This window comes from Microcaecilia unicolor, chromosome 7, assembly GCF_901765095.1.
Source record: "Microcaecilia unicolor chromosome 7, aMicUni1.1, whole genome shotgun sequence".
Lineage (NCBI taxonomy): Eukaryota > Metazoa > Chordata > Amphibia > Gymnophiona > Siphonopidae > Microcaecilia > Microcaecilia unicolor.
Window position 1 is genome coordinate 47,951,422 of NC_044037.1, and position 12,293 is coordinate 47,963,714.

A 12,293-nucleotide genomic window follows, 5' to 3' on the forward strand; every position below is an offset into this window, starting at 1 on the left:
GGCCGGGACCAGCATAAGAGCCAGAATCTGCCCGGATAATCAATGCCTGTACCCAAACATGGCCTGGCATTGAATATCTGGGGCTAAATCTACCCGTGGTGGTCAGTGTTTTAAAAGAACGCTGACCGCCGCAGGCTGAATATTGACCGGAAAGTGGAGCAACAGAAGCAGGAAGGGACAACAGGTTTAGAGGAAAGGAATGTGAGGGAGATGAACTGGAACCTGTGTGAGGATTCAGTACTGACTCTGACAGAACTGAAAGGGCAATTCTGTAACTGGGTGTCCACATTTACACACCAATGCGCACATAAATATACAGAATACCAGAACTTAAGTGTACACCTACGTGTTTAACTTGCAGCAAAATGACCATATGTTATTCTATAATGGGACGCATAAGTTGCATAGTGCCACTGTTCCCTCTAAGCTGAGCGGGAGTCTTCCATCTATAGTCCTGCCAGTAGAGGGTGCTGTTTCACTACCACATTTTCAAAAGTGAGGGGCAGGCAAGTTCTGCAGGATTCCAGGGAACTATATTGAAGTCCCCCCCCCCCCCCCCCCCCCCATTGGCAGCAATGCAGTTGGAGGACTCCCACTCAGCTTAAAGGAAACAGTGCATAGTGTATAAATGCAAAGGGGGAATTCACATGGGTGGAGCATGGGAGGGGCTGCCACACACACAGTGTACAAAATACTGTAAGTTATGTGCACCCTTGCTGTGTATAGGCGTCCATAGTTCTACCAGCTCTATGGCTGATATAATTGCTTAAACGTTGGACACATTGATGCCGGGTTACACTTGTAGTCTGTAAGGGAATCTCGGCGCACTGATGCTGTTCTAGAATAGGTCCCTATGCAAATTCCTGGGATGCCTAAATGGAGGAACCCAGAATTGCTCCTAAATGTATTTGGCTGGGGAACAGCTTGTAATATACTGAAGGATCCTGGGAATTTTGTGAATAGGGCAGGTCAAGGGCATTAGGCACCCTAAGTAAACCTTTAGCCTTGTGCCTCCTCCCCCCCATTACATTTCAGGCTCCCAGGGCCTCACACACAATTTTAATTTCATCAATCTGAGTGATATTGTAAAAACAGGATTTTACATCTCACTTTTAAATATCAAACTACTAAATTCAGAGGTCGATGGTTCTCTGAGTTTACGTGGCTGTCAGGATCTATTTTTGCTTTGACTGCAGAACCTTTTGCTGCTTCCCCCCATCCTCCCCCAGGAAATGCTGGCCTAGGCGACCACCTAGTTTGCTTAATGGTTAAGCCAGCCCTGTTTGTGGGCAAGGTTCAACATTCTGGTCGATATTCAAAGCATTTTAACCAGGCAGGAGAGGCTCCTGCTTAGTTAAATTGCAGTGCTGGCCCAGGAACAGATATTCAGTGGCACTTTACCAGCCAGTGCAGCTGATAACCATTGTGGCACTCCACAGTTAGCACCGGGGGAGTCTGGGCACAGAGTCAGAGTGGACCTGGAAATTATTTGGGCACTGTCATTATTCACTACTGGCACCCAGATCAGGCATGTTGGACTGACCAAAAGGTAGTCCTAACAATGCCCAGTTAGTTATGCACTGAGTATCAGCTGAACCCACATAACACCCATGTGTCACCAGAGACCTGAATATTTAGTGCCAATGTTCGGATAAATGCTGGCACTAAATATCAGGGCCTAAGTTGCTCATCAGCACTGTCCAAACCACTGACCGCCACGGGTAAAGTATCAGCCTATCTTTGACAATCAGAATAAATGTATTTAACCCCTGTTTACTAAGCCGCGCTAGCGCATGCCATGCCCTAATGCCAACACAGCCCACTCACTTTGAATGGGCTGTGTCAGCACTGCTGCGCAGCAGCTGCTAGCACGGCTTAGTAAACAGGGGGGATTAGTTATTTATTAGGATTTATTTACCGCCTCTTTGAAGGAACTCACTCAAGACAGTGTACAGCAAGAATAAGTCAAACATAAGTAACAGATTATTACAGCAGTAAAAATATTCAAATAACAATACAAAGTAAGGTGCAGTATGCTACACTACAACGTCAACACAATACACAACAAAACATTTTAATAGACAGCATAGGGTGTAATGTAAGCAAAGGTGGAACACATAAGTATGTAAGACAGAGTAAAGGAGTAAGAAAATAAGGTACTAATTTAAAGAAAGTTGGATGTGGAGTCAAAAAGGTGCTTGAATATTATCATAGCATGTACTGCTGTAGTATGTGCAGTGTGTGTGTGTGTGTGTGATACTAGCAAGTTACTTCTTCCATTAAAGGCCTGGTTGAAGAATCAAGCTTTCACCTGCTTCCTGAAGTACAGATAGTCTTGTGTTAGGCGAAGCAGCAAAGGTTTATCAGCAGAGGCGTAGCTAGGTGGGTCACCAGGGAAGCAGTTGCTCCCCCAAACGGACTTCCGACGACACCGGTGCCTATTTTTCACACGATCTGACGCGTTCAAAATATGCACCGGTGCCATCGGCAGTCCGCTCTCCGCTCCCTCCACTCCCTCAACCTGGCTGCACTTCTGGTTATAAGATGATCATCTTTGTACCACCCTAAAAAGACAGAGCGATGCCTACTGTCTTCTGGTATCGACTCATTTATGTGTTTCCAGAATTTGGCAGTCAAAGTCCCAATCCTCATTTTTTTTCCCTTTTTGGAAACAGGCTGCACATAGGTGAAAACTGTTGCAATTCTATGCAACATTTCACCTTATGACCACGAAATGTAACTTTTATATAAAATTGATCCTCTCTTTCCAATTACAGCAGGAATAAAAATATCACAGCAAAAGAATACTAAAGAAATCAACAGAAGAGAAATCCGCATATCACTCTACCTCGCGATATTCCGTTTGCCCACATATTTGAAGTGAAACAAGCATACTCTAGAGAGAGAGAGAACAAAATTAAATTAGAGAAATTGTGTCACTGTTTCATTAATTAATGCTTTCTTATCAGAACAATCAAAGATAAGCTAAGTCTGTATCAGAGGCTCTCAACCCAATCCTTGGGAGACACCCAGTTAAAGTTTTTTTTAAGCTGCCCAAAATCAATAGTCATGCCATAAATTTGCATGCCGTGTCTCCACTGTATGCAAATCCATCTCATGAATATTCATTGTGGGTAGCCTGTCCGGGTGTACCAGAGGACAGGATCGAGAATCACTGGTCTGTATCTAACTTGAAAAGGACTAGTTTAAATGTTCCAAAATTCAGTAAAAAGGAAGCCAGCCAAGCGTTGGGAATGTATGACATATTTCCAAGGCAAACATTGAATGTTTACAGATAAGCTTCCCAAGGTTACTAAGGCGAAGTGCATATGAAATTGATTACCAAGTTATATTTAACACAAATGTTTGGTCACCTTTATTTTTTAAAACACACTATTTCCTGGATTATTTATTTACAAAATATACTATCAGGGTAGCCAGCAGTTGCACAACAGAAAGGCAATAAAAATAGATTCTCTATTACTACACTACAACTCAGTGGCGTACCAAGGGGGGGCGGTCCGCCCCGGGTGCCAGTGGGTGGGGGGTGCTCCGCTCCCGCCGCCTCCCGTGGCCGTTCCCGCGGCGCCGCACATTTAAAAAACCGGCAAAGCAGCGTCGCAAGCAGCGCCTCGTGCCCTGCTTGTAAAAAAAAAAAATCAAATCTCCTTCCTCCTTCTCCTCCTCGTCTTGACGTCGACTCAGGCCTTCCAATCAATTTGATTGGAAGGCCCGAGTCGACGTCAAGACGAGAAGGAAGGAGATTTGATTTTTTTTTTACAAGCAGGGCACGAGGCGCTGCTTGCGACGCTGCTTCGCCGGTTTTAACGGGACTGAGGTGGGGAAGGAGAGGGGTGAAAGGGACTCGGGTGGGGGTGTTCAGAGGGGAGAAGGGGACTGGGGTGGGGGTCTCAGACAGGGGAGGGGAGAAGGGGACTGGGGTGGGGATCTCAGATGGGAGAAGGGGACTGGGGTGGGGGTCTCAGAGGGGAAAAGGGGAGGGGAGAAGGGGACTGGGGTGGGGGTCTCAGAGGGGAGAAGGGGACTGGGGTGGGGATCTCAGACAGGGGATCTCAGAGGGGAGAAGGGGACTGAAGTGGGGATCTCAGAGGGGAGAAGGGGAGGGGAGAAGGGGACTGGGGTGGGGGTGTTCAGAGGGGAAAAGGGGACTGGGGTGGGGGTCTCAGAGGGAAAAAGGGGAGGGGAGAAGGGGACTGGGGTGGGGATCTCAGACAGGGGAGGGGGAGGGGAGAAGGGGACTGGGGTGGGGATCTCAGAGGGGAGAAGGGAAGGGAAGGGGAGGGGAGAAGGGGACTGGGATGGGGGTGTTCAGAGGAGAGAAGGGGACTGGGCTGGGGGTCTCAGACAGGGGAGGGGAGAAGGGGATTGTAGTGGGGGTCTCAGACAGGAGAAGAGGAGGGGAGAAGGGGTCTGGGGTGGGGGTGTTCAGAGGGGAGAAGGGGGCTGGAACTGGGGGCTGAAAAAAGGGGCAGAGAGAGAGAGGGGACAGATCCTAGATGGAAGGGGGAGCGAGAGGGAGGGCAGACCCTGGATGGATGGGAGAGGGAGGGCAAATGGTGGATTGAAGGGGCAGAGAGAAAGGGCAGGCAGTGGATGGAAGGGCCGGCAGAGAGGGCAGACACTGGATGGCAGAGAGAGAGAGAGAGAGAGAGTGAAGACAGATGCTGGATGGAAGGAAGACGGTGAAAAGAAGATGAGGAAAGCAGAAACCAGAGACAACAAACTGTAAATAAAATATATTTTTTTATTTTTTTTGCTTTAGGATAAAGTATTGTAGATGTGTTAAATGTTTATAATAGAATATGTAAATAAGGTAATCTTTTTATTGAACTAATTTTAATACATTTTGACTAACTTTCGGAGAACAAAACCCCCTTCCTCAGGTCAGGATAGGATACTGTAACAGCACTATACTGTACTGACCCGAGGACAGAGGTTTTGGCCTCTGAAAGCTAAATGTATTAGTCCAATAAAATGGTATTATTTTACTTTCTATATTTGTTTTATTTCTATTTGTTAATTTGTAAAGTGGTGATTGGTACTTGTTAGGTTTTTTTTTTTCAAATTTACATCTGCTGTCTTTATATTTTGCACAGTACTAGGGGACAGTTTCTGTTTCTGTGGTGTTGCATTGTATGCAGAGTCTGGCATTGGGGGTTCAGTTTAATTTTTGTCTAAATAGAAAGTTTATGATTACTTATTCTATAGTGGATTAGGGTGTATCTGTGTTTGTGAAAAAGACATGGCTTTCAGTTGGCATTGACTGTGCAGGATCTACGATCTGTACTATTCTGTCTGGTTTCGTTTTACAATAGGTGAATTGATGTTCTAGTGCTCACTGTAGTGTTTAAGATGCTTTCCTTTTCCTTGTGTGACTCGTAGAAATGACTGCTTATGGTATGGTAGAATTGCTCTATAGGTCCTAAGTGTTTTGTATTCTCGGCATGCCTAGTACTGGATTTGGGGGGGGGGGAGGGTGTTAAAAAATGACTGGCCCCGGGTGTCAACTACCCTAGGTACGCCACTGCTACAACTAAACATTTATATAGTGCAACAGGGTGCATACAGCACTATACAGAAACATGTAAGAGAGAGTCCCTGCTCTAAAGGTAAGTTACTAGGGGGGCACTGAATTTAAGATAAGATCACTAAAGTGGTTATTTTATATTTGCAGTTTGCATATGCAAATATCCATAGCTGCTTTTACTTATGGAAAAGCTTATCCAAAGGACTCAGCAAGTGTCTCCTCTGCTTGATACACATCAATCTATCGACAATTTTGGACACATCCATCCTTCCCTCCTCTCCCCCGGTTTCCCTGCTCCTTCCGTCCCTTCCCCATCTTCCCTATTATTTCTTATGTAGGTTTTCTGTTGTATTAGCTTGATTTTACTGCACTGGCATCTGCCTCTGCGGTGCGCTGTAAGCCACATTGAGCCTGACGCTGTTGGGAAAATGTGGGGTATAAATGAGATAATAAATAAATAAATAAAATAGAACCACAATCTTGGGGTTTATTTCACAGGTTCTTTTGAAGCACTCGCTGTCTGAAGACCATATGTAGATCGGGTCGTAACTCTTCCTATGTATTTTTAAAGACGTCTATTGATCAGTACCCAAGCTAAACATGTCTGCATTTGTAAAGCTGTTGACACTTACTCCAAAAGTGTGAGGAAGTTTATCAGATCCTGGGGAGCAATTTTGTTCCAGTAAGTTATGAGAGTATCTACAAAAAAAATGTAATTCACATTTTAAAAAAAGAATGTTTAAAAAAATAAAATATATATATATCATACCTTGCTTTAGATGCCATTTCCAAAAAAAACAAAACAAGCAGTGTTTGCCCAAGGTTATGCAACTAAATATATGTTATGATGTTATGTGTGCCTACAATTGTGTTAACCAGAACAACTAGGGGACAACTACAAAAACTAAACTATATTAGGAAGAAGTGAAACAAAACTACTTTGCAGACATCTGGTTATGAGTAACTTTTAGCATATCAAAAACTATCGGGGGATTAAAGTTTTCTTAATTAAACTGAAACACTGGTTATCATATGTTTCAGTTACAAGCTTTGGATCTTATGTGTTAATCCATGAAAATGTTTGCGGGTTAGTGTTCATTTTGGCAAAATTCAGCTACACGATGAACATCAGCTCTCAGCTCATTTACATCCCTTATCTGAACTTTGCACAAAACGTCTTCTAGGCGCCCAGCTGTTGCAGTGTGTGTGTGAAATTTACCAACAAATTTTCCTCCTTTACACAGTGTTGTCAAGATTAAAAAGGGCCTGGTGGCCTGAATCAGAGCCCCTCCCCACCAAACACCTCTCCGGGGCACTCCTATCCCTAGTGGACCCTTATCCCCCCTCCTTCCCCTGAAAAAAAAACCCCAAACACAGATGGAACATCAGTAAGTTAAGAAACAGTGCCCCCAGACTCTCATCTCCTAGAAGGACTTCTGATTTCTGGTGTCCAGTGTGCCCTCCTCCAGCCCTGACATGCATAATAAATGGCTGAGGAAACCCCTGCCTACAAAGCCTTCACAGATGGCTCCTGCATTCAAAATGGCACCACCCGATTCCTAACTGCTAGGGTTGAGGCAGCACCATCTTGAACAAAGAAGATATCAAGGCAGGAATGAGTGGGGTTTGCTCTTGCCCCATCACTCCCTGGACCCCACTTGGTGAGTCCGGGTCCTGGGTGGACAGAACCAACCATTAGATTATTTAAGGGGCAGGGCTTCATGAGGAGGAATGGTTCTGAAGATATTTATGCCCCATGTCAAGGCTGGGTGGGGCACACTGGACACCAGAAATTAGAGGTTTCCCCAGGGGACAAGACAAGAGTCCATGGGAACCCTTTCTTAATTCACTGATGCACCATGTCAGGTCTGTGAGAGGTGCAGGGGCTGCTGGTATATAGAGATAGGAAGGCCCCTGGGGCCTTTGATTCAGAGCAGTGGGCTCTTTAAATCTTGCCATTACATGTAAAAGGCCTTTTTTATGGGCTGGAAACAAACACATTAAACCTTCTTCACACACTCATATTTGTGATTCTGGCATTACTGAGCTGCTTTGCGTGATTTTGCATTGCAGTAGCTCACTAATGGCAAACTTAATTAAACTTTTGGTGGCACAGACTTCACATGAAAGTACTTCTGCAAAGTGTACTTTTGTGCAAAGTCCACTTTGCGTGAAAAATAGGGCAAAACACCTGAAATAGGGCGTTTGCAAATTTCAAGGAATTTTGCAGTATTTCTCATCTGAAATGCATTTTGCGGTTTCACTTCACATTTTAGTACATGAGAGTCTTTATGTTACTAAGAGGCCCTTTTACTAAGCCGCATAAACATCTACGCTTGCCAAAATGGAGTTACCGCACAGCTAGGCTCTTGCGGTAATTTCATTTTTGCCACGCGTCCGATACCCGGAGCCAATAATTTTTATTTTCAGTCACGCGTATCGGCTGTGCGCCAAGTGGCATTTGGCGCGTGTAGGTCATTACCGCCCGGTTACCGTGTGAAACTTTATCGCTAGGTCAATGGCTGGTGGTAAGACCGCATACCCAAAATGGATGCGTGGCAATTTTGATTTTGCCGCATGTTCATTTTCGGCGAAAAGTTTTAAAAGGCCTTTTTTACAGGTGCGCTGAAAACATTTTGGTGCACGCCCAAAACCCGCACCTACACTACCGCAAGCCATCTTTCAGCACACCTTAGTAAATGGACCCCTAAGTGTACTAGAGAATGTCCACTGATAATGAATGCTGAGTCATGCCAGTGGCTCAGCTGCAGTGCTGTATACTAGCATGCATGATTACTGAGCATGTGCAGGGTCAGCTCAGGAACACTGCTGCTAACTGTTGAGCTTTGCATTAGACAGTTCTTCAGCTGGTAGGGGCTTGAATATCCCTACTACCTACCACAAGGGTACGCTGCTGCTTGGTGAGCCTGAGCTCAAAATAGGTGGGCCCCTGTCCACCTGTGGCTATGCCACTGACATCGCCTATCAGGGTTCATACTGTCCAGAGCCACAGTGCTACGTTCTTCTACCCGAGGCAGACAAGCACGTTTTCACCCCTTTCTTCTCCTCCTTCCTACCCTCACCCCTCTGGCTTGCCGGAAAAAAGGAATGCATCCTTACTCTGCAAAGCTTCCTCTATTTTGTCTTGCATTATGAAGAACACAGTAGCAGGCATAGGTGCCAGCTCTGTGTGTGCTGTGGGTGGCCCAGGCTCCCCCATTATTTTATAATGTACTTTATTAAATTTGTAGAAGAAAGCTCCATGCTCATAGGAACCGAATTTTTAGAATGATTGGGGGTGCTCAACTCAACACTCATTCTGTAAGGAACCACCCAGTTTTAGGTAGCAGGACTGTGTGTAAATCACCTCTTATAGAACACCAACCAGCAGAAAAGTATGCACCATACTTCGATAGCATGTACTTTTCCGGTAGATGCTCACATGAGTAGAGACTGGGACGAGAATTCCAAAAATCATGCATGTTCTGGCTTAACATCTATGCGTGAGCACTTATAGCAGCCAGTGATTGTCCATTATACGTAGGTGTATTTTCTGCCACTTGTGCTAGTATTCTGTAAAGAAAAGAAGGTGCCTACTTTCCTTTATAGAATAGGCTTTAACTAGGCACCTGCTTATTCTCTTATGTTAGGCACCACATTATAGAATTACTCTCATGATTTGGAAGGATAAGAAAATAAGAATAGTCATACTGGTTCAGACCAATGGTCCATCTAGCCCAGTATCCTGCTTCCAACAGTGATAATCCAGGTCAGAAGTACCTGGCTTGATAATTATTTTAGAAAAATAAGAAAATATGAAAAAGAAAACTAACAGAGTGATAGTAAAGGAGGTTTTTAGACTCATGACGAAGCAACCCAACAACAAAAAATATTTGGTTGTGTTCAGGGTTGATAAGCTAATAAGCTTCTGAAGTCGTTTCCTCTGAGAAATAAGTGAATTTAGTAGACGTTTATGCAGTTAAGTTGACACATTTTCTTGTGCAATACAGAAGATTGGTGAGCCTACATATAAAGTGCAACCACTGACACCAGAACTATGGATGTGGCTGGTATGAATGCTGACGTCTAGGTGTTCATCAGAACTTGCATAAATTATAGAATACTACAATTTACATGTGTATTTGCATGTTCCATCCATGCTCTTCCCAATCTCCATCCATGCAAAAGCCTCCTGGAAAATTACACACCATCAAAACATGGTGCATACTTTTCTGCTAGTTGGTGTTCTATTTACATATTTATAAATGATCTAGAGATGGAAGTAACTAATGAGGTAATTACATCCACTGATGATACAAAGTTATTCAAAGTTGTTAAATCACAATAGGACTGTGAAAAATCACAAGAGGACCTTACGAGACTGGGCATCCAAATGGCAGATGACGTTTAATGTGAGCAAATGCAAGAGGAACCTGAATTATAGCTACGTAACGCAAGGTCCTACATTAGGGGTCACCGACCAGGAAAGGGATCTAGGCGTCATCACTGATGATATGTTGAAACCCTCTGCTCAGTGTGCAGCGGTGGCTAAGAAAGCAAATAGAATGTTAGGTTTAATTAGGAACACAAAAATGAGGACATTATAATGCCTTCGGATCGCTCCATGGTGCGACCACACCTCGAATATTGTGTGCAATTCTGGTCACCTCAATCCAAAAAAGATATAGTGGAATTAGAAATGGTACAGAGAAGGGCGACGAAAATGATAAAGGGGATGGGACGACTTCCCTATGAGGAAAAGCTAAAGCGACTAGGGCTCTTCAGCTTAGAGAAAAGACAGCTGAGGGGGAGATATGATAGAGGTCTATAAAATAATGAGTGGAGTGGAACAGGTAGATGGGTATCGCTTGTTTACTCTTTCCAAAAATACCAGGACTAAGGGGCACACAATGAAGCTACAAAGTAGTAAGTTTAAAACAAACTGGAGAAAATATTTCTTCACTCAACATATAAACTCTGGAATTCGTTGCCAGAGAATGTGGTAAAAACAGTACATTTAGCAGGGTTTAAAAAAAGGTTTGGATAGCTTCCTAAAAGAAAAGTCCATAAGCCATTATTAAAATGGACTTGGGGAAAATCCACTGCTTATTTCTAGGATAAGCAGCATAAAATGTATTGTACTGTTTTGGGATCTTGCAAGGTACTTGTAACCTAGATTGACCACTGTTGGAAAAACATTATTCGGGCATGATGGACCTTCGGTCTGTCCCAGTACGGCAATACTTATGTACTTATATGCGTTCCTGCTGCCTAAAACTAAATGGTTCCTTATAGAATGTGTACTGAGTTGAGCACTACCAAACATTTTGAAAAGCTGGCTTCCGTTTCATACCATGGGACTAGAACCTGGATGCCAAACCCAAGCTTGCATTCCAGCCATTTTCCTAAGCCTCCATAAAGGCCATGTGTATAGGGCAGCTGCCCCCTTGCCCAGGCCTGGTTACAGCCCTGATCCTAAGTCATTTAAGAGAACAGTTTACCTATTGTCTCCCATATGTGTAAGATTACAACATAATCTCTGAATGAATCAGAAACTCCGTCTGCATGAAGCACATGCAAAAAATGCAACTGCTCATTTCTGAAGTCAAATATTTACACTTAGAAAATGGGAGTTTACTATGCTCAAATAATCTATAGGATATGCAACAAAGCCGGAAAGTCCCTCTTGATAGAGAACAACTGTGAGAAAGTGCAAGAGCCGGTAATTTTCTTGGAACGTTTGTGTTTGTTAAGCAACATTTTCTTGTAATCTATTTTCTTTGATTCTTTGAGAAGGATACTGTGATCCAAACTTGTAGAAAGAAGGAACTCCCTTCTTTTGCTCAGAGATGGTAAGGTTTGGAAATTAATCAAGTCTTTAGCTCCCCCCAACATTCACCCCACCCCACCAATAATTCATGCCTCTATCCCAAACTATCCTGACCAATTCCATTACACTAGTTATATTAAACAATCACACACGAGATGGTTCATGCCACCATAGTAGAAAAAAGGTGAGTGTATCATTACATCTTTTTTCTCCTCTACAAAACCAGACACACAGCTTTCCCGGTATACTGTATTACAATAGTCAATCGAAGAAAGAACCGACTGTTGTAATAAGGTTCTAAAATCCCTGATCTCTATATCTGGTGGCAGCTTATGCAGAAGGTATAATTTAAAAAATGCACAACGAACTACTTGAGCAATCTGAGGTTTAAGCGAATGCTACATACCTGTAGAAGGTATTCTCCGAGGACAGCAGGCTGATTGTTCTCACTGATGGGTGACGTCCACGGCAGCCCCTCCAATCGGAAACTTCACTAGCAAAGTCCTTTGCTAGCCCTCGCGCGCCCGCGCGCACCGCGCATGCGCGGCCGTCTTCCCGCCCGAAACCGGCTCGAGCCGGCCAGTCCAGTATGTAGCAAGACAATACACTTCAAGGGAAGACACAACTCCAAAGGGGAGGCGGGCGGGTTTGTGAGAACAATCAGCCTGCTGTCCTCGGAGAATACCTTCTACAGGTATGTAGCATTCGCTTTCTCCGAGGACAAGCAGGCTGCTTGTTCTCACTGATGGGGTATCCCTAGCCCCCAGGCTCACTCAAAACAATAACATTGGTCAATTGGGCCTCGCAACGGCGAGGACATAACTGAGATTGACCTAAAAAAATTTACCAACTAACTGAGAGTGTAGCCTGGAACAGAACAAACAGGGCCCTCGGGGGGTGGAGTTGGATCCTAAA

At 44.2% G+C, this 12,293-nt stretch overlaps 1 protein-coding gene across 1 annotated transcript in view; it reads right to left on the minus strand.

Moving 5' to 3' along the window:
- The window catches only part of DOCK11 (dedicator of cytokinesis 11), a 292,220-nt gene that overhangs the window by 89,968 nt on the left and 189,959 nt on the right, over nucleotides 1-12,293 (minus strand). The window contains 2 exon segments of the mRNA XM_030208788.1: nucleotides 2,849-2,896; nucleotides 6,181-6,247. Of these exon segments, the coding sequence (XP_030064648.1) occupies nucleotides 2,849-2,896; nucleotides 6,181-6,247 (115 nt within the window).